Here is a 22,639-nt window from a genome sequence, read left to right as displayed (position 1 = left end):
CCATGTAGCAGGCTGAAATCATGGTGCTCAAGGAAGCGTATGAAAGTGTACGTGTAAGCATGAGTGTCAGGCCACATTGTGACTGAATGGAAAGGACGCATACAGTAAATGTCGTGGGGAAGCGGGGGTGGGGCTGGCGTCTAAATTAATTTTCTTTTGAGTTGAATGCAAAAAAATTGCGGCCTATGGTTGTTTTGAGATTCTGTTGCTTTTACATCTTGCTTTCCAGCCTATGCATTGACTCCACAACACTCCGTATAATACAGCGGCATTGATTGTTGAATGGGTATGTATGAAAATATAAACACTGACAAAATAAAATATTTTTTTTAATCTAGGCAAGCTGCAGAGCCTTGCTCATGCATTAAATACATAACAGTTTATTATTTTTCAGAAATGTGGGTTGAGGACAAGGCGGTTGGTATTTGTAGTTTTAGGAGTATTCAATTGCACTGTCTTCCCTGAAAAAGAAATGTGCTTCTTATAAGTGCAAAACATCAAGTGATCGCACTAAAAAGTAAGTTGTCTTTGGGATAGTATGGCAGAGAAAGTGAGTTTGAAGATTAAAACACATGTACTTTGTCCACTTACTTCTGTAAGAGAGCGTGTAAGGCAGTCACACCTGCTGGTGTCCCTGAGAACCCTCTGACAAGAGTGTTTAGTACAGACAGATATTTATTCAGTTGTCTCCTAAACTGAAATGTTTCCTTCTCTCTTGTTCAAAATGTAGTGAACTTGAATTTCACTCGAAGATGTTTCACTTTTTGTTACAACCAACATTTTTATTTAAAAAAGTAAGACTGTTAAAAATTGTAGGACGTAATTCAGCGGGTGGATACGTTTTTAATTGCAGAAATTAGATACTGTAGTATGTATTATTTGACACCGTGGTTTGTTAAAGTAACCATATCACTGATGGGGACGGCTCGATTTTAAAGCAGGAAGTAAAATGATCTTTGTTCCAGCATCGTGTTGCACTGACTGTGAGGATCTTGAGATGCAGAAGCACATTATGAGAAGTTTGAGAGCGTAGACAGCTAGCGTAGGAGCTTGCACTGCCATGCACCGCTTTACCCTCTAACACAGGGTTTGCCAACCTTTTCTGGAACAAGAGCTACTAATGTTAGTGACACCATCCAAGATTGTCAGCAGTGATTGCATCAGTTCTTTAGGCAGGAATGGCAGCAGTAAATGGCATTATCAATTTGGTTTGTCTAGAAATAGGTAATACATTACAGATGAAAGTTGAGTGCCCCGGCACCAAAGTAATAATGTAAGTAATAAATGTCTCCAACTCAAATAATAGTTTTAAATACATTTTGAATATCCAACCTTTTTTCTCCAAGCAACACCTAATGAGTACTGAAAATACACACATTTTCATTTTGAATGTATGGTTTTTAATTTTAGTATACATATAATAATCCAAGCAAGGCAAAGCTTCTATTGTACTATCCTGGGCTGCACACAGAAGAGCTACTCACAGGGTGCTGGAGAGCTACTGGTAGCTCACAAGCTACTCATTGGAGACACCTGATCTAACACTTTCAACCTAGCACTAAGGATAGAGGTGATTTAGCTAATTGTGTGCGCTACATGAAGTGTATTTTATGAATTGTTGCTTCTGTTCAACTGCATGACCACAGCATGGGGGTATAATCAAGTGACAGAAATGGTTTATAAAAAGTAAGTGTTGGACAGCAAATGATTCCAGCCGCTCACAGTGGCCCTAGATGACCGGACTAAATTAGTTGTAAGGCCGGCTGGGGAGGGGCCTCGGCGTGCGCCTCTACTCAGAACGCTGGCTTGCCTCGGCCAGCAGGAGTAGGTGGAACCTGGGCCTTTTAAAGATTGTGTAGTTTCTGCTCGGATTGCCAGTCCTGATTGTTCTCCTGCTTCCTTCATGAGCTGTATTTATTCAGCCCTAGGCAGTATCCCTGACAACAATTAACAATCATAAAATAAAATGCTGCATGGATTTTGCTTATGCCACCAATTCTCATTCTTGCCCTTTTTGTATCCCCCTACCATTCAGCATCCTCTCTGCCGGATGCATGTTGAGGATTATGGAGCCCACTCTGATTTCCCCCCAATTTTGGTGTACACATGTGAAGCATGCCGCTGCCACGATGGCTAAACCATTGTTTAGCTGCATAAATGGTTTAATCTTTATTGTAATTATAATTGCACCCATCGCACTGACAGACGCTGCGCCTTATAACCACTCCTCGGGGGTGGTTACCACATATGACATGAAAACACCTCCCACATAGCTTAAACAAAAACAACACCCTTCCAATCACACACCCTACATGGTGTGGCTTGCTGTCTGTGCTGGTAAGCGCTTCAGTGCCCCCATAGGGGTAGTGAGCACTATACAAACGCCTCAATACAATACAATGTAACCTTCCGCTATACAAATGGAAGAATTTGCTCTTCACGTCCATCACTCAAACACAAGATGGGAGGGGCCGGTTGGGCTCAGTGAGTGGGTCTAGAGAGGAGGTGGGGTTTATTTAATTTAAAATCCACTGCGAGAAAGGAAGCCTCCTGCCTTGCATGTTTCAGAAATCTTAGCTAAAAGACTATGGGCCGCTAATCTTAGTTAAAAATCTATGAGCTGTCTATAGGCGATTGTGGTTCCATTGCCCAGGGTCAATGCCGAGTTCAAACAACAAGGTTTGAAAAGTCGCTGACAGCACCCAAATCAAAGACCATTTATGAGATGTCCAACAGCAGTGGAGCTGGTCACAAAACTTGTCTAGTAAGACTAGGGTAGAGCACAGTGAACCAGTAGCAAAACCACCGGAAGTGAACACTTTGACCTTGAAAAGTCATTCATAAAGAATTGAGAATTTAGTCAAGCATCACCAGATAAACCCTGGTGCGGTAAGAGTGCCATGCCGTGGTACAAACAAAAAAAAGGCCCTTCAGCGCTCCACATAGTGGTAGTAGGTGCTATGTAAAATTACAGTTTGCTCCTCAGAGCCCTAGCCCCCAGTGACACTGCACCTGTTGCGCTCCAGTCAATTTAAACAAAACGACAGCTATGAAAATGTCCTGTTTAGGAGGGGTGGGCAAAACGAGTCTCTGGCGTCAGAATCTCAAATGGAGCTTCGTTTTTACTCCAGGGTGGAATGCAGAGGCTTTCACTTTTTGCGCATCCACAACAGGGGCCGAGTGCAAACTTTGCTTCGATAAACCATAACGAAGGCAACCAGATACCAAACAAGTTCTCTGCATTAATACTTCCGTGGCAGCAAGAGGGAGGATGGGTTAATACCCCTCATTTCACAGTTAACCTCCACCGAAGGACATGGTGAGATGGAATTCAGAATACCTCTGTTGGGTTTTATTTAAATAAAACCTACAGCTGGTACGTCTTTCAGATGTTTAATTGTATATGTAAGTGGATGTCAGGCGAGATCGGGGGTCACCTCAGTGCCTCGAGGCTGAGATGCACACGGAAGAAACGCGTCAGACACGTTGACGTTTATGACTGAGATAGAGAGAAAAGAAATACTTTAAAGGACTATCAGGGGAATGATGGTCTCAAAACCGAAGGAGACATCACCAAAGGAACATTCTAGAATGGCTGTGGATGGTGTTTGCGATGCTGGACTGGGTACAGAAAACTGCCATTTTCTCTGCACTGGGTAGAAGTCTCAAGTGTTGTATGAACCTTGTGGCTGCGGATGATCTAGAATAAAGGTCACGGGAAAGGATTCTTCGTCAGAAGAGTATACATCAGAACAAATCCAAACAATAATGTAGTTTGCTTCCTGTTCAAAGCACATTTCTTCATCCTGAAAATATTAAAGTGCCTAGGTAGGCCTGGCCTCTCACACAGGCATCACCAAATAAAATCATAAATAATATATAGATGGGAAAAGGTCAAGGCAGCAGATCGTGCACAAGGCGAGAAGAGTTCAGCGTCCTCAGTCAAACCATGCTATACACACCGTCTATCAGTATACACCAACGCAGGAAAATCTTCCTCCTTTTGTTCAGATCCGTCTAAAATTTGGCTAGGACTATTGTTTTGTTTACCTGGCCACAACTAACAGAGCAGTTTGTATTCTCACATAGTTTACCACTCTAAACTTTTCTCTTGGAAAATAGTTGGATTTTTTTTTTTGTTGTTTTAAAACTTGCGAACATTTATTTTGTGCTTGTTATCTTGCTCATTTTGACTTTGTGCACAACATTCTGCATGGCTAAGGGTGCTAATACATTTGATTGCTACATCAAGTCAGTGATCTGGATGCTGGTTCGGGGAGGTTCCACTTGAGGGATGGCAGCCTCTGGGACAGACTCCAGTAGGGCTTCAAACGTGGATTATTTGCAAGGCTGTCACATGTGCAACTCCTTTTACATTCACTTGACACCTCTGAATTTTGGGACCACATTGCTTAGAACTGTGCTACTCGACTTAATGCTTCATGATTGCTGTGGTCTTTATTAAACCAGATGCAATGCATTACTCCAGGAGTATGTATTCTTTAGAGTACATTGCTTAATTATACTCCCTTATGCTAAGGACTGGGACAGCTGAGAAAGTAAAGCTTAATTACTTGATAGTTCTTCCTCATTGCCCTACCTCCAACCCCGCCTTCATTTCTATGATTATCCGTTCTTGTCACATTACTCACAGACCTCTACTTTATTACTCTGATTACTCATTCTCGTCACACTAGGTAAAACTCCTCTCTCTAACCCATGGTCTTCATCCTGAATTTCAGGTGATGACATTACAAACTTCAGTGGTACCACCCTTTCATAGACCCCTTCAAGATAAGGGAGACCTGCAAGTGGGTAGATAAATGTTAGGGTGATTTTTTTTAAAGGTTAATTTGATTAAGTCATGGTGTCTGAGTTAGCGGTAAACACATTTCCTATTAAAAGTACTGGGGTGAGAAAGAATAATTGGGGTAATGAATTTTATTGGTGAGTTAACAATTTATTACGGTCACTTTTGCACATACAACACAGATATAAGGGTGTCAAGATTCTTGCGGCAAAAAGACCATAGATACCAACCAGGGGCGGCTCCTCCATGAGGGTGGAGGAGCGTTGCCCCCCTGCCAGCAGTGGCAGCTGCAAAACCTTTACAAGGAAACAATAACAAACAATGTTTGTTATTGTTTCCTTGTAAAGGGGTGGGGCCACGGGAGTGACTTGCTGTGAGGGGGAGTGCTGAGCACTCCCCATCAGAGCGCATGTGTGTTTGGCTGGCCGTCTTGGGCCGGCCAAACACACATCTGCTGTAGGCTCTCTCCAGCCCAGCAACACGGTTGCTAGGCTGGAGAGAGCCTGCACACGCTCCCAGTCTGCCTGGGAGCACCCGGGCTGGGCGCTCCCAGCCAATCCTGACGCTGCTGTGAGCAGCGTCAGATTGGCAGCAGGGCAGGCTGGGAGCCTGTGCCTGCAGCCAGCAGAGGAGTGGCACGGGAGCCAAGGTACGTTTATTTACTTTTTAAATTTTGTTTCTATAATTTATATATGTCAACGCTACACCTCCATGAGCATATAAAGCAGCCTAAATGTGAAAAACTAAAAGACTGAACTGTATCCACAGAGGTAAATCTGTTTTGAGAACACTGATTGCTTTTGGCATGAACCGTTTGAATTGATTTACAAATGATCCTTTGGGATAGTCAATAGTGAACCTTTGTATAATTTGTACTTGTGCTTGTACTTTTGTGTAAGTCATTGCAGCAATGGGTGGAGGTTTTTACAACAGGGAAAGGGCCCTGTTGTGGGTCTACTGCTTGACTAGGTAGTGTCTGTGAAATTTCAACCTTGTAACTGAACCGTTATTGAACTGCTTAGTTGATATTAAGATGCATTGGTCCAGATTTATACTTTTTGCCACAAAACTTTGCAAACGCAGTTTTGCAGCAAAAAGTTTAGCGCCCGGCTGGCGCACAACCACCAAAAACATGACTCCTGTCTTAGGAAAGACCTACCACCCCAGTGGCCAGCACAGGGGACAAGTGTCCCCTGGGCATGGCCATTGCACCCTGTGCCGTGCACGGGGCCCCAAGTTAGGGCCCCCGATGGCAAAAAAAATACTTACCCTACATACCGGGGATGGAGTCTTCTATCCTCCGGTGTCTCTCTGGTGGGGGTTGGGGTGTTCCTGGGACTTGGGGAGGGCACCTCTGTTTAACCATGGAATGGGTCCACAGGTCCCCTAACGCCTGGTCTATCCCAGGCGTTAAATGCTTTGCACCATTATTTAGCCCCTCCTCCCACCCGTGCGTCATTTTAGCATGGAGGATAAATATGGGGCTATTGGGATAGCACCATTTTTTAGATGGGAATGCCTACCTTGCATCTCATTGACGCAAGGTAGGTGCACGCATCTAAAAAATGGTGCAAACTTCTATATTTTGACGTTAGACTTGTCTAAAGTCAAAATATAAATATGGAGTTAGGATTGTGTGAAATTTGTTCAAAAAAATTACGCATATTTGGTGTAAGCACTGGACTGGACAGCATGTTTTTGTGTCTGCAGTGAAACTGTTGAGTTCTGATCTCTTGCTCCCCACAGTACCTCCCTGAGAAACCCTTGACGACTCACCCTTGGCTGCCCTGACAGTCAAACACGGTAGTACTGTACTTTTCTTATTTTGTAGAGCTATAGTAAGACGGACTGCAGGACACCAGCGCCTAACAACCTCAAACCCCCACGGCTGAGGCCCAGTAGTCCCCTCCTGCCCTGTGGCCCCCTAATGAGGTCTGCCATGCACACGTCACCTGTAAATCCCTACTTCACAAACGTGAGAGCACACAAATCACCCACCAGCTTCCAGTCCCAACGAGCGCACATTCGCAGTCAACCTTCGATGGAGAAGTACACACTCCCAAGTGAAGCGAACATCTTGTATGCACACACACTCATATTTATGCCTATCATCCGGACCGCGGTGCCAACCTTCAGATGGATGCAGAAGTACCAGGGAGCAGCCACCCTCCTAACTCGCTGAAAGAAACGTGTTGTAAAAACTGTTCTATTTTTCTCCTTTTTCTTGCACACCCGCCTCCTCCCCCATAGGTGACAATTGGGAGGTGGGTACTGTCTGGCAGTACCTGCCCTTTGAAAACACTGATCTGAGCGAAGGGCAGCTCTGCCTAGCATCCAGCTGATAAGACTGCGCCTCAGGCACGCGCATTGAACATCTCCCATGCGCGCGCGCGCGCACACTTGCCATGTACGCGCACATTCCCCCATGTACGCGCACATCCTCCCTTCTCTCTGACGTGCACGCGCCCCCTACTGAAGCCTCCATCCCTCTCATGCACAGTCACTTCCCCTCCCGGTGAACCCTCCAAACGGCGCCTGCGCACTGCCGCCGCCCATGCACTCCGGATGAACCTGTGCTGGTGGAGCTGGCCCTCCCAGTGCAATAAGTGGTGATTTAGTGGAATATTAAGCGTGCTGCCGTGTGCAGATTGCAGGCCCCTGTCTGGGCGAACGGCGGGCACACTGTGCACAGATGGGCTCAGCTCATTAAACTCTTCCCACATCCTCAACAGATTGGGCTGAAGGCCTGAGGCTGGGGATGCGGCTGTACGGCGCGGCACAGAACCGAGCGTGGGAGGGGTGTAGAGGCAGCAGACCGGAGCTCGGCGGCGCGCTGTGCTCTCCTTCCATCAGCGGCCCCCAGTCCCCCTCGAACCATTCTCTCCTCGCTCCATTAGCACACACTCTGGCGCCCCCTCAGCGCAGCCCGTCTTGCTTTTACCGTTTGAGGGGGAGTGAGACAGCTGAACACGGGAGCATCTCGTACCACTCGGCACACCCGGTGCCCCCTCATCCCAGCCAGGCAGCCTTGCTCAGAGCATGGGTAAAGGGTCCTTGCCACGCTGCCTACTTTAGGCAATAGGGGGTACAGAAGAAAGGGCCGTAGCTTCAGAGAGGTTTTTAGGGTGGTACCCCCACCAAAAAAAAAAAATATATTCTCTAGTAAATAGTTGGGTACAGGTGCTTTCTGTCGGGTATGGTGAGGTGTTTGTTGGATTTCATTTGGGAATTTTACTTGGCAACACATACACGTACACACATGCTCTCTCTCTATTTTAAAGTTCTTTAAAAAAGTTGTTTATTTTACTAAATATTGTGTATTAAGTATCCCTATCAATCTGCACTGCTCTCCCTTGCCACTGCCCTTAAAGTTCCGTATGCCCTGCTTCTCATGTATGTATTCTGCCATATGTCAGTGAATTTTCGGACCCGGACAGCGCTCACCGCCTTCTTTGCTGGGGGATTCAAGGCGCACTCCTGGGCTCTGAGGGCACGCTCCTCACGTGTAGAGGCACCCCCTGAAAGGACACTGTTCAAAGGGACGTTTGAGATTGGAGGGTACGTCCTTTATTGTGTCTGTCAATCAGTGTCGGACTGGGGCAGAAAAAAGGTCTAGGCTCCGAAATAAAAGTGGCCCTCAGCGCACGCGCTAGCTAAAAAAAAAAAGTGGGACCACAATTGCACATAGAGCAGTTATGAACTTAAGGCGCATTTTATAGGTATTTTGCAAGGTAGGGGAAACTGTATGTTCTTGCAGCAGGCAATGCTTGGAGTAATATCAAGCAAACCGACAGTAATAACTGTCCCACCAGACCAGAAAACGGGCCCACAACCCCCCAAAATGACCTACACGCTGACCCTTCAGACCAATCCCCTCAGACACAGCCTGATTCCCCGATAGGCCAGTCCGACCCTGCAGCCAGCTGGGGATGCCACACTCCCCACTGTGTCTCCTGAACACTAGGACTGGCACCTCCAGAGTTCCGAGGGCACAGTCGTCACTGTGCCACTTTCTGTGGTCTCAACGCACACTTAGCTATGCCTCCTGAACTCCGAGGGCAGCGTCTCTGAGTGCCACCCCTGAGGATATACTCTCCACTATGTCTCCTGAGCTCAGAAGACACCTCGTACCAACCCCGAGGATACCCTCGTCACTGTCTTATGCGCTCTGAAGCTGTACCCCTTGCTGTGAATGCCACAGGCACCTCCTTAGCTTTGATGGCACACGCCTTACTGTGAGCGGTACTTCCTGAGCTCTGAAGGCAGCCTTACACTATCTCCAGAGCGCCTGAGACACACTGAACTGTGAGTGCCATCACCGCCGCCTCTCCGATGGCACACTCCTCACTGCGTCACTTGAGCTCTTGGTGCTCACTCATTAACTTGACTGAGATCTCCCAATGTGTCTCTCCACATGGTGTCTTCTGAACTTGGACAAAACACTCCTTACTGTGTCTCCTGAGCTCAGACAACACACCCATTATTGTGAGTGTCACTTCCACGAGGGTAAATTCCTCACTGTGAGTGCTACCCCCTGAGGTCTGTAGTCAAACTCCTGTATGTGTCTTGTGAGCTCCAAGGTCACAATCCGCACGGCTCGAAAGGCATCCACCTCACTGCCTCTTGAGGTCTGAAGACACACTACTCACTGTCTGAAGTGTAAAGACAAGGTCTTCACTGGGTCTCCTGAGTCTGGAAGCACAATCCTCATTGCAAGTGCCACCTCCCGAGGCCATGTTGTACTTGACCTCAAACAATATGTCCTGGGTGTCAGGCAATCGGAAATCTTCTGTAACTGGAATGGAGAGACTTTCGAGTAGAGTTGTGTATTTTCGGCCTATTGCTGTAGTTTGATGCTATCATCTAGGAGTAGATCCCCAAGGAGTGAAGATGAATGGAGACAGTATGGAACCCAGTGGTGCTCCACAGGTGATAGGGATCTTTTGGGATCTAGAGGTACTCATGAGAATGAAATGGTGCCGGTTGCAAAAATAGAAACAGAACCAGTAAAAGACATTGCCAGCGAATCCTGTTCAAGACTCCAGTGTGTGGGAGATGGTTGGGTGGTCGCCTGCATCTGATGCAGTTGATAGGTCCAGCTATCATGAAGACCCCTGCCTATCAGGAGGCAGGGGTATTCTTGATCTTCGGTCAGAAGGGCATTGTCTACCATGTGTATGGGAACAGTTTTCATGGTGCTGCGTTATATAAAGCCAGAATGATAATTGGGCTGGAATATGGTTAGAATTGATGTGATCTTGGAGATGTGTAGAATTAATTTTCAGTGATCTGGACGATGAAGGGCAGGTGAGTGATGGACCACTGGTAGATGAGGTAATCAAGGCCTAGTGTGTAGGTTTCCTTAGAAGTAGGCGGATTTGGCGTGTCTTGAGAGCTTCTGGAAAGCCTTGAGTGAGGAAAGTGTTGACAGTGGTGAGTGGGGGAAAGACTGATTCTTTGGAGAGGGCTTTGATGAAAGACACGGATAAGACATCATCTTCATAAGAAGTAGCTTTGAGGGAGCTGAGTATATCAGCAAGATGTGCGAGAGATGGGGCTTTCAATGATGAACATTACAGGAAGAGGTGGGTGTCAAGGGAGAAGCAAGCTTGGTGTTGTCAATGTACTGTCCAAGCCTATGTATTTTTTTCACTGAACAGGAGGTTGATGGCATTATACTGTCTGTGGATTGTGGGATATGAAGGACAGATATGGGGTAGATGCAGTGCTTGATTGCCTAGATGTGCGTTCTGCATCTGTTGGTATCTTCTTTAATGGTGTTGATGTATCACTTTGTTTTTGGCTGATAAGATCTGTCTGCATGTTGGGCAGAGGAACTTCAGTGTCATGAGGTCATCAGGAGTTCTGTTTTTCTTCTAGGTTCTTTCCTGCCTGTGGACGGAGCGGCATCAGAGAGGTCTTTAGAGTACCAAGGTGCTGAAGGTTTTGGCTTGCACTTGCGTTTTAGTTGGCTTGTGTATGTTCACACAGTTCTTTAAAAAAAAAAAATGTTGAATTCTTTAGAAGGGTGGTGGTGTTGTACATGGATTGGGCAGGATGTGAGATGAATACAGTCAGCAGGCTGTTGATGGAGACATTTTTGAAGGATCTGTATATTTGGTCTTCTGTTTTTTCTCAGTTTGATACTAGGATACTAACCATGAAGAATGGGGATGGCTAAGTAGTCAGTTTACTCCAGGGGTATGGGTGGTTTGCATTGGATTACTAGTGATGGTGAGAAGAGGAGGCTGAGGATGTGGTCTTTAGAGTGTGTTGACTGGTTGATGCTCTGTAGCACATGGTTTCAGAATTCCCTTAAATCATGTAAATAGTTGTCATTTTGATTATAGTATTTAGTTGTGTGTGATTTAAGAACTTTCCTGTTTTAAATTAAAAACCCTGTTAGGCATTCTAGCCCACAGCACTCCCCTGAGTTCTGGCGATAAGCTGTCTAGTACCTAAAGCACCACCTACCCAGAGCGCTCCCTTCTTTGTGCCCTTTGTGTTCACTTCTTAGCATGCCCTTATGATATGCCAGCACACTCCTCAGAATGACTGTCTGTGACCCGCTGGAACACTCTTCACTGTGAATTCCCGCCCCACTCAGTGCGAGGTATCCTTTCAGTGCCTTCTTCCCTGAGCATTGAGTACACAATCTTCAGTATGCACCCTCCATGGCATGGTGCCACACTGCTCACTGTGAGTGCCCTCAACTCCCTGAGTGCTGAATGCACACTCGTCAGTATGCCACTTCTGTGACCCACTGGAAAACTTCCCTGTGAGCACCCACCTCCACTCACTGCCAGGTATGTACTTACTGCCTTCTCCCCTGACTGCTGAGTACAAACTCCTCAGTATGCTCCCTCCATGACCTGCCGCCATCACCTTGAGCGCCCACCTTTGCTCCTCTCCAGCATGCCATTTACTGAGAGCCACCTCCGCTGAGTACACACTCCACAGTATGCATCCTACACGACTGTCGACACACCACACGTGCACACCTCTGTGTCCCCTGAGTGCGGAGTACACACTCCCCACTATGCCCCCTCCATGACCTGTTGCACGCTCTTCCCTGTGAGTGCCCGCCTCTTGGCTCCCACTCCCTCTCAGCGCACTCCTCACTGATAGTTTGATAAAAATGAGCGTAATTACCCAACATCTGTACGATGCCGAGTGTTGTCATTTGGCTCTCGGAAACGAGGGCCGGCCATGTTTGCTGAGAGTTTAATGTTCTTTTAATTCTCTCTGGCAGCTCGGAGAGTATAAACATTTGGTGCAGGCTGTTTCCAGCCGCTGCTCATTTGCATGTTCCCGCAGATGATGATCTGCTCTCGCAGACTCCCCCGCTATTCATCACAGTGGAAATTATTTTAAAAGAGTGCTCAGTGTTAAAGAAGGGGTCGGCTTGGGAGGGAAAGGAAGGACGGGGTCAGGGATGCAGGGAGGGGCTACTGAAAGAGGAATAAGCAGTCCGCCCTCTCAGTATATCTGTATCATCCATTCCCACCATTTGTGTGGTCCCAAGGCACATTTGGAATCTGGGAGGTTTTTGCACTTATGGAATTAAGTTTGACTTTGTGTTTGGTTGTCTTCAGTTTTGGAAAGCTGGGTAGGTTAATGTATTGTTTAGTGATGGATTACATTGGACAATGGCCAGCTGGATGTGCTTGTTGTTGTTATGGATTGTATTGCAGAATTTATGTGGGGCGCTGAACTGCTTGCTTACATGGGTGGGATGCGACACCATGTTGGTGTGTGGTTGAAAGGGTGTTGTCTTTGTTTTGATCCTATGAGGGGAAGTGTTTCCATGTAGGCATGCTGATCACGTTTATTGTGTTATGGGATGGACCGCATAGCAGTGTTAGCTTAAGAAGTGCGAGAGGCAGAGATACAGTGGTATTGTTTTCAGTATGCTGGTAGGTTTGAACAGCTCTGCAGGCCCCTTTATGGTATTTCACATGATATATTCTGCTTAGCTGGTTACTGCACTGGATTGTCCAAGCTGAGCTTGTGTGTATAGTTATGGTCTTCAGCTGGCTTGGTTGGAAGGAGAGAGAAAAGCAAAGATCTGTTTGGATGGGTATTTGCATTATCATTCAATTTCTGAGTTAGTGAGATGTAAGAAAGAGGTCAGATTGTCTAGATATTTGGGACTTGCAGTGGTGGGCTTTTATAAAGTCCCCCACATTGTCTAGTGATGTGTAACAGAGCTCTAGTTATTCCATGCCTGCTCATTTAGTGATGGCTTGTTTTTTTTGTCTGTACAGTGCTGATGATGAATAACCTACATAGCAGATATGTCTTATGTGAATTTAAGAGGTATAAGTTGTATATGTGTAGACTACGTATTATCTGCATAGGTCCATGTGTGTGAAAGGCCATTTCTTTTTGTTTCCTTATACTGGGGTATATGGTTGCATATTGCTTGGTTTCAGGGGGTTGTTACATATCAGGCATCTTTGCCGTTCTGTCACGTTAATGCTATTGTGATGCGTACATAGGTATGGAAGACTTAAGTCACATTTCAGGATGATTTTTAAACATAATGCTTAGTAGATCAGGTCTGCCAGAAAAAAAAAATGGATCCAGAGTGTTTAGGTTTGAGTTGGTGTTGCACTTCAGTGCAGATAGTGACTACATGTTGCATGCCCTAACATTCTTCGATATGTTAATGTGTAAATTTGTGGGCATATGTGTGTCAGATAGTCAGGGGTGTGGAATTTAATAAAATTCTTACTTGTCCATGAGACAAGTTGCTTCATAAATCTACTTGTCCTGTAAAAAATCTACTTGTCCCTTTGGTGCCATGTAGTGCAGCAACAAATTATGGCAGCAATCTCATTATATAGGAGTTTAAATAATAGCCTTGCTGATTATGACTGGGCTAATACTACAGTAGGGCTTGAATACAAGCAATTTTCTTATATTGTCACCTTTCTGAAGGTTTACATACTGGGGCTGGAGGTACCAGTAAGCACTAGTTCTCAGGATGGAATGCCCTTTTGAGTCTGTGCAAACCTACTAACTTGCATGTTTTAATGGTTTTCACCAGCTCCTTTCTAATCTTTTCCCCATACTGAAAAAGGTTGGAAATTTACTCCTGAAAGGCAGAAGTAAAACTTCTTCCAGGGTTTAGAAAAAAAGAGGTTGAAAGGAAAGTGAATTTGTAAACGCTGAACAGATTTTCACGAGCAAATCTTCACATGCATATTTGAGGGTGGTAAAATACAGTTCACAAATATTTTCTAGTAGTACAATTTTCTAGTCGACTTGTGTAAATTCTTGCAAATTCATGAAATACATAAATCTGCACTAATGCAATGACACCTACGCTGGGTGCACTTTAAAAAACAAATTGGGCCCATAATTAGGTCTGGCGTTAACTAAGAACTTTTCGTTTTTATTAAAATTATCTCTCTCTCTCACTTTATCCTTGTGTCGGTTGGTTTCACTGTGAGTGAAAGCAATCTTCTCTTTTGTAAGGAGCATATCGGGGCACAAAGTTGTTTTGAACGGTGCCAGGAACTACTGTGGCAATGTGTGCTTTTAGAGACTGTTAGAAATGGGGTCTCTAGTTGGCAGACGGTTTGCTCCCTGTCCAAGTAGGGACCCTCACTCTAGGCAGCATAAGGGAGAAGCCCGCTCAGATAACCCCTGCTTACCCCCTTGGCAGCTTGGCACTAGAGTCAGGCTTATCTCAGAAGCAATGTGTAAAGCATTTGCACATAACACACAGTAACACAGTGAAAACACTACAAAAGGACACCGCACCAGTTTTAGAAAAATAGCCAATATTTATCTATTTAAAACAAGACCAAATACGATAAAAACCCAACATACAGTAACAAACATATGAATTCTACAAGATTTACTCAAAAATACAGTTCCTTGAAGTCAAATGCTCCACCTAGGGCTATCACAGCGTTGTGAGCAACAAAACCAACAGTTCAGGCAGGCCGTGGTGTTGTGGGCCAGCTACGGTGTCGGGAAGACCCACAAACAGTACCTTGGATTTGCAGGGCGCCGTGATCCTCGCGGTGAACTCCGGAGAGCGGCGCCGCTGATATTGCGGTGTCGGTTCCGGAGTCAGAGCGGGAGTCTTTGGGCCCTTGAAGTTCACACACGTTGCGGATTGAACTCCAGGCTGATGAAGTCAGGTGCGCCAGTGTGGATGGCATCGGGGCTGCGGTGCAAAGCGGGACGTTGTGACGTTCGGTGCCCACAGGTCAAGGTGCAGGCAGCGACTCAGTGACGCCGTCCAGCGGCATCGGTGAGACCAGGGCTGCGGTGTGAAGCAGGGTGGTGCGATGTGCGGGTTCCACAGGTCACGGTGCAGGCAGCGGCAGCGATGATGCTGAAGCGCTGTCGTCGGTAAGTCCAAACCAGCGGTGCAGGACAGTGCTTCGTGACCCTCATGAGCGGTGTCCACAGGCCACGGTGCATGCAGGATAGGCACAGGATTCAATGGTGCTGGCGTCGGTGGAACGAGGCTGCGGGACGGGACGGTGCTTCGTGTGCCTCACGAGCGGTGTCCACAGGCCACGGTGCAGGCAGCAGCGCCGGTGTCAGCAGGAGCGGCGTCGTCGGGGATGCCCAGGCAGCGGTGTGAGCAGGCGATGCCGGAGTGCGGGGCCCACAGGTTGCGGTGCGGGCAGAGGCTCGGTGAAGTCGTACGATGACCGCGTCAGTGAGACCAGACTCGCAGTGCAAAGCAGGGCAATGTGACTCTGTGCGGCCTCAGCAGGTCACGGTGCAGGCCAGCAGCATCGTTGGCGGCGGCGCAGTGGTTTCGCCTCTTGAACAGCACAAAACACACAGTTCCCAGTGCTGCAGGCCGAGGAAACTAAAGTCTTTGGTGTCCCTGAGACGTCCAACAGGAGGCAAGCTCTACACCAAGCCCTTGGAGAACTTTCTCAAGCAGGGGACACAGCAAAGTTCACCCTTTGCACTCTTTTCAGGCAGAAGCAGCAACTGCAGTCCAGCAAAGCAACACAGCAAAGGGACAGTACTCATCCTTTAGCTCTTCTCCTGTGCAGAGGTTCCTCTTGATTCCAGAAAGATTCTAAAAGTCTGGGGTTTTGGGTCTTCGTCTTATACCCATTTCTGCTTTTGAAGTTGGAAAACTTCAAAGCAAAGTCTCAAGTGTTTGCAAGATCCTTCCTTGTTCAGGCTAGACCCCAGACGCACACCAGGGGGTCGGAGACTGCATTGTGTGAGGGCAGGCACCGTCCTTTCAGGTGTGAATGACCACTCCTCCCTCCTCTCTAGCTCAGATGGCTCATCAGGATATGTAGGCTACACCACCACCCCCTTTTTTGTCACTGTCTAGAGAGGCGCAGAACAGCCCAACTGTCAAACTGACCCAGACAGACAATCCACAAACCGGCAGAGTCACAGAATGGTATAAGCAAGAAAATGCCTACTTTCTAAAAGTGGCATTTTCGAACAGACAATTTAAAAACCAACTTTACTAAAAGATGTATTTTTAAATTGTGAGTTCAGAGACCCTAAACTCCACATTTTTATCTGCTCTCAAAGGGAATCTACGCTTTAAGGATATTTAAAGGCAGCCCCCATGAGAGAGATAGGCCTTACACAGTGAAAACCAAATTTGGCAGTATTTCACTGTAAGGACATATAAAACACACTAGTATATGTCCTACCTTAAACATAAACTGCACCCTGCCCATGGGGCTACCTAGGGCCTACCTTAGGGGTGCCTTACATGTAGTAAAAGGGAAGGTTTAGGCCTGGCAAGTGGGTACACTTGCCAAGTCGAATTGGCAGTTTAAAACTACACACACAGACACTGCAGTGGTAGGCCTGAGCCATGTTTACAGGGATACTAATGTGGGTGGCACAACCAGTGCTGCAGGCCCACTAGTAGCATTTGATTTACAGGCCCTGGGCACCTCTAGTGCACTTTACTAGGGACTTACCAGTAAATCGAATATGCCAATCATGGATAAACCAATCAACAGTACACTTTACACAGAGAGCATATGCACTTTAGCACTGGTTAGCAGTGGTAAAGTGCCCAGAGTCCTAAAGCCAACAAAAACAGGTCAGAAAAAATAGGAGGAAGGAGGCAAAAAGACTGGGGATGACCCTGCAAAAAGGGCCATTTCCAACAGAGACCAAATATATTTCTGCTTTTTGCCAATGTGTGTTACAATTGAGAGCCCAGCAGGTCCCACAACAATAAAGTTTTAAAAACGCCATGTCAAAACAAGACGCACATTGACAACACCAAAAGACTGACCACCAATGTTGGACGTATTGGCTTTTCCAGTGCTTGTTTATTTTCATGTTTCCCATACTCTTTTTGAAACTGGTTACACTGATTTTTCCATTATGACTGTTGATTGGAAATACTAGCATGCATCAACATGTTTTACAAAATTATGCTTCAAAGAAATGGTACATAAAATTTCAAAGTAATTTAGCAAAATATTTTTTCCTAGTTGCATTTTTTTGTGAACATTTTATTTTGAAAGAAATAATCATCAATCTTACTTGCAAGCTTCTGCACATATTTGCACCTAATCAGAGAGCATTCTGGGACCATTATACATAGCCTCATATTGTTGAACTTTGCAAATGTGTGTACACATTTGTTATTGGAACCACAGTCAGTAGTGCATTCTGAGCATAACATTATTTAGAGCGCTTACCCTAATACTGAGTCTTTACATTAACTAACCATAAATACAAGTTCCAACACCATTAACATAAGGACCCAAATATTACCTCAACTTCAGACAATTCCCTTCCCTGCTCCATAGTGTGGTACTGTAAACTGACAGCCAGTGGGGTTGTCCTCAATCCAAAGACAAAATAAACATGAAAACATGTTGTTTTGACCCCAAACAATATGTCCTGGGTGATAGAACTGCACACCCCTGAACAGTGCTTTATTTGTAAAAACATAAAGTGCCAGTGTCTAAGGTATTCCTTTGCAGCCGACACCCACACAGCTGCTGCCACTGCTGCTGAATAGCAGAACCAGCATTACCTATTAACCATCACACTTGAACAAGTGTGACACATTGACTATTGCAGGTCAAAAATAGCTGTACGGAGGGCTTCCAAGTGCGAGTTTTATTATTTTGTAATACGCTGAATTGCTGAACACTTGTGATATGCTGAAAAAAAAAAAGCTGAGAGTGCCACCATGTGGTGTAATGCCATAAATAAGTGCCAGTGTTTAAAAATAGGTGCCAGTGCTAAACACCAGCACAAATTAAGCTTTTGTGTCAGATAGTGGTTGGCATGTTACTGTAGGATTTTTTTTTTTTTCTTGGATAAAGCTGCTTGGTAGGTTCTCTTTTATCCTGTATGTCGTTGTAGACATAACATTGCTTCATGGATTATTAACTGTGACTGTGTGTGTTCTCAGCAGGCTTCTACTTTTTCTCTCTCAACCTTGGGACATACTTCACAATAATTCGGTTAGGGTAAAATTGTGTCTCTGCTAGACTGGGCTTATATTCAAAGGGTACCCCCACAACAGTGGAGAGGGACTACTGTCTCCTCACCAATCACCGGACTGATAATTTATTTTATAGTGAGCAGTTTGCTGGAATCAATTTTCATGTTTTATTGGACAGTGAGCTGTTCTGTTTTATTTTTCGTCTCTGTTGGACAGTGAGGCTTGTTAGTTGGATTCTGATTAGTCATATTTATTGATAGCTGTTGTGATGAGTTGAGATGTTGGTTAGGTTATGTTTTATCCTTTCTCTTGAGCTGTTTGGTTTGTTGGTTTCCAGATAGGACAGAGAGCTGCTTGTTGGGTATAGTTTTCTTCTTTTTACTGAAGAGAGATCACTGATGGCTGGGTTTGACTATATCTGTAAGTTTTGTTGTAAGGAGATTTTGGTTCAGTTCAGGCTTGTCCTGCATGTTGGGCATGGAACTGCTTGTTAGATTTTATTTTGTTCTGTTTCTTGAACAGTTTGATGCCGTGATGTTTTTTTTTATCTCTCTTGGACAATGATATGCCTGCTGGGTTGAGTTTGCAAATAAGAACTGCTTGTTGGATTCAGGTGTGATTTTTTTTTTTAAATAAAGCACTTTTTTCTGGTATGAGTTGTGTTTTTTTTTTTTTATCGATAGTGAGTCACGTTTTGGATTTGTTGTTGTCATACTTAAGAAGAGTGAGCTGTTGATTGTGTTTTGCCTTGTCTCGGTTTCATAGCGAGAGTAGAATCTTGATTTGAGTTTTGTCTTTTTCCTTGGTTACAAAAGTGCTTGCCAAGTTGAATTCTCGCACCCATGCTGAACTGTGATCTGCTTGTTAACTTGAGTATGAGTATTTAAAAGCAACATAGAAATGCTTGTTGGACTCGGGTTTTGCCTTTCTTGTTTAACAGTGAGCTATTATTTTGGTTCAGTTTTGTTGTAGGATTTGACCTTTAATGACTAGTTTGAACACGTGCTGGGTTAATCCTGGCCGTGTGATTTAGCAGTGGAAGGCGCTTACTGAATTTGTCTTTTTTTTGCGAGTTAAATTTTTGTTCTCTTTGACTGAGGGCTCACTTGTTGGATGGTGAGTTTTAAAACTGTAATAGACAGAACGTTTTTTAGATTGTGTTGAGTCTTTTTATGTACAGTAAAAGTTTGTAGTGCTGAGTTTGGTCCTGTGTACAGAGGAGTATGCTGCTGCTTAGATTTAACTTCACAATTAGGCAGTGAGCCACTTACGTGTTTGAGTTGTCTCATGTTGATTGCAGTGATAACACTGATGCCCCAGTAAGGCCCAGGCTCTTGGGTTGCTTCAGGTCTAATACTAGTGAAACGAAAAAGAAGTCTCAGCTCGGCTACTCTGTTCGAGTCCAAAACAAATTTGTATATGGTTCGCCCCCTTTTGTAATGATTCAGACACACCTAAAAACAGCACAATGGAATGCTGCCCAGAAGATATCAGTGGTAGAGAGTGATAAATCATTCAGATCAATCAGTTGTTTGATGTCTAGGTTGTGCTGCACCTCTCTGTTGGACAGTGAGATGCTTAGTGAATTGTTCTGGGGTGGACGATGTTTATTGGTCATGGAGCTACTCCTAAACCAGTTATTCGAGCTATTTTCTGCCTTCTGGGTTGAGTTTGCTGTGTTTCTTCTTGATACTTGTTTAGTTGATGCATGTTCTGTTGGGTTGCCGCTTCTCACTTTCCAACTCTGTTCACTCCACATTGCCTCTTACTCTGGATCTTGCAGTTCTCTTCCCTGGTGCTAGCTTTAACATCTTACTGCCTCCTTTTACTTGTTCATGCTGATTTAGAGTAGCATGTCCTCTGCAGCAGTTTCATGGAGTCTTCAGAGGTGCAGTCATTTGGAAAACGAACTGTGAAAGAAAATTACTCAGATCCTTGCACATGCTGCAGGGGCGCAGGCTCATGGGGAACAGAATGTGCCTTTTCCGCACAGTATCGTAGGGACGACAGATGACAACAACCCCCAGCAGAGCTAGCTAGAGATGTGTGTCCAGTCTGTTGGCTTTAGGGCACCTTGGGTTTGTGCAGCAGTGGCAAAGATGCAGTTAGCAATGTCAGTTGGATCAAGAGAGTAATGTGCAGAATATCATGTATATCTTTCAGGAGTACAACAACCACGGATGGTGGATCGGAGAGCTGCATGGAGAGATCGGAATTGTTCCGAAAGAATACCTAATGGCAGCCTATGAACTGGAAATCATGTAACAGAGATGTAAGTTTAATCTTAATGCATTTCATTTGTAACCTTGCAACACATTCATACATACAACTACCCACCATAAACCATAGCAGAGACGTGACTTCCATCCTTGATCATGAAGATGTTCCTGGTTCCGACCACCTTCTTTTCTGCAGGTGGCTCTTCAATATAATGAAAATAGTGAGACCCGCCATCCATTCTCTCTCTCACTGGATATTGTCGTCACATACTCCACCAACAATGGTCCTGTACCACGAGGCCTTGTTGCATCCAAGCAAAGTACCTACTAACATCTATATCAGCCAGTCTACTGAGTGCCCAGTCACAAAATCCCTAAAGCTGCCACCTAGTCTTCCTTGCATACTGGTCATTGCATCCCACACACGAGGGCCCATTTGGTCACATCGTCTTAAAATGCATTGTGCTTGGTTTACCCGCATGTCAATGCCTGCATCGGTCTTTGCTGAGCACTCAGCCATTTTATAAATTGATGAAGAGTGTGGCGATGGGACACAAAAGGACTTCTCCGTTCATGACTGATTCTGTTATATACTGCCTCTAGTTCACAAAATGAACATGCTTGCCCATCATTGTCTCCCCGAATGACTATGTGTTTTAGAAATTGTAGAGAGCTGTAGTGCTGGTCATATGAAAATTGAGGTTCTGTCAGAGGGAGAGAAGAGCTCTCCGGCATCACAGCACCTGGATAACCTCTCGGGTGATTGGTTGCGCTTTGTAGAGCCGAGTTGATTGATTGATAATGTCATGCATGAAAATAACCAGTTATTCCTGGTAGAGTTCGGTCCCGGATTATGCAAACAATTGTTTAAGGTTACCATTACCCAACTCAGTGCTACTCATTCTGTTGCACTCAGAAGGATGAAAAAGTGAGATGGCAGCACTAGATTGGAGCTAGCAATTTACATGCAGCTCATAGTGTTAATGAATCTGCTGCCTAAACCTATCTTCCCACGTTGAAACTGCAGTATTCCACATGCCTTGCACGTTTCTAGCATTGATATGTTGACTCAACTGATGAGCCCTACTAAGAGCAAAACTGTTCTTGTAATGGTTCAGGGAGTACTGTGCGTGGTAGTTCAGGCTAGACTGTTCCTACTGGAGCTGGGGCAAAATTTATTTGCATATGGCTGTTTGCAAACTGATGTGGCATGGTGTGCAAAATAACGATGGACTGGAAATTCACAGTGGCTAAGATTAATTCAAGCATTCCATCCATCAATGTTTTGTATACTTCAGTGTAACTGACAATAAACTGCAAAGCTGAAAAAGTAAGTTCACTTTTGAGGCCCCGCAGGCCCATCATTAGTATTGATATAGTTGAGGTCTGCATCAGTGGTAACTTTTCTTCTAAGGAGCCTTCGGTCTGTATCCCCCCATAGAAGATGTTATTTTACTTTCTTTACTGTTCCCAACGTATTCATGCCTTTCTGTTGCTGTCTGCCATTGCAGCCCTGTCGTCTTTGTACCCGGTTCGGAACAACTGCCTGAAGGCTGACAATGGACTTTCCAGAACTTAAGAGATCCTACGCTATGCCTGGACCTCCTTAATAATGCAGCTCATTCCTTCTCAGCCGCGACTGGGAGGCAGGCTGCATCCACTGGACTTCTTCAAGTAGGCCTTTGAGGTGCAACACACCTAGCAGGCTACATCTGAAACCAGGCCAGCACACCTCATGGCGAGATACAAATCTGGCATTATGTATAAACCAGAATTTACAGCTCTGCTCTAATAAGTGGAATAAATACATTGCTGGTTGTAAAATTGCCTCCTAATTGTAAACTGTACAATAAACTTTCCAGAGTGTATTACTGAGTTTGATGAGTGTGTTCTGTGATGAAGATACAGTTGTGGGTGAGAAGCCATCACTTTGCATCTGTAGCTGTCGATCTTGTAACTAAGGAACGAGGTTTGAATCCCAGCCTAGGCTCAACCCCACATGATTTTTAAGTGATTTTTTAAAAATGTATTTATATATTTATTTGGACAACATGGACATACACTCATCGACATTTTGACACAAGCATTCCTTCATGGCAGGGGATGTAGACACAAACACGATTTAAGGTGCCTTGCAGGAACTTAATATATATTTAGGTAGGATAGAAAAGCAAGAGC

The 22,639-nt window shown here is 45.1% G+C and overlaps 1 protein-coding gene across 2 annotated transcripts in view; it reads left to right on the top strand.

Moving 5' to 3' along the window:
- SKAP1 (src kinase associated phosphoprotein 1) overlaps window positions 1-22,329 on the top strand; it is a 1,036,580-nt gene extending 1,014,251 nt beyond the window's left edge. For both annotated transcript variants that reach the window (XM_069237544.1, XM_069237543.1), the window contains 2 exons: window positions 20,406-20,514; window positions 21,973-22,329. In XM_069237544.1, coding sequence (XP_069093645.1) covers window positions 20,406-20,507 — 102 coding nt within the window. In that variant the 3' untranslated portion in view covers window positions 20,508-20,514; window positions 21,973-22,329. The remainder of the gene's footprint in view (window positions 1-20,405; window positions 20,515-21,972) is intronic.
- The last annotated feature ends 310 nt before the right edge of the window (window positions 22,330-22,639 follow it).

Source organism: Pleurodeles waltl, chromosome 6 (assembly GCF_031143425.1).
Source record: "Pleurodeles waltl isolate 20211129_DDA chromosome 6, aPleWal1.hap1.20221129, whole genome shotgun sequence".
NCBI lineage: Eukaryota > Metazoa > Chordata > Amphibia > Caudata > Salamandridae > Pleurodeles > Pleurodeles waltl.
Note: the sequence above shows the minus strand (reverse complement) of the source record. Positions and strands in the feature narration are given on the sequence as shown.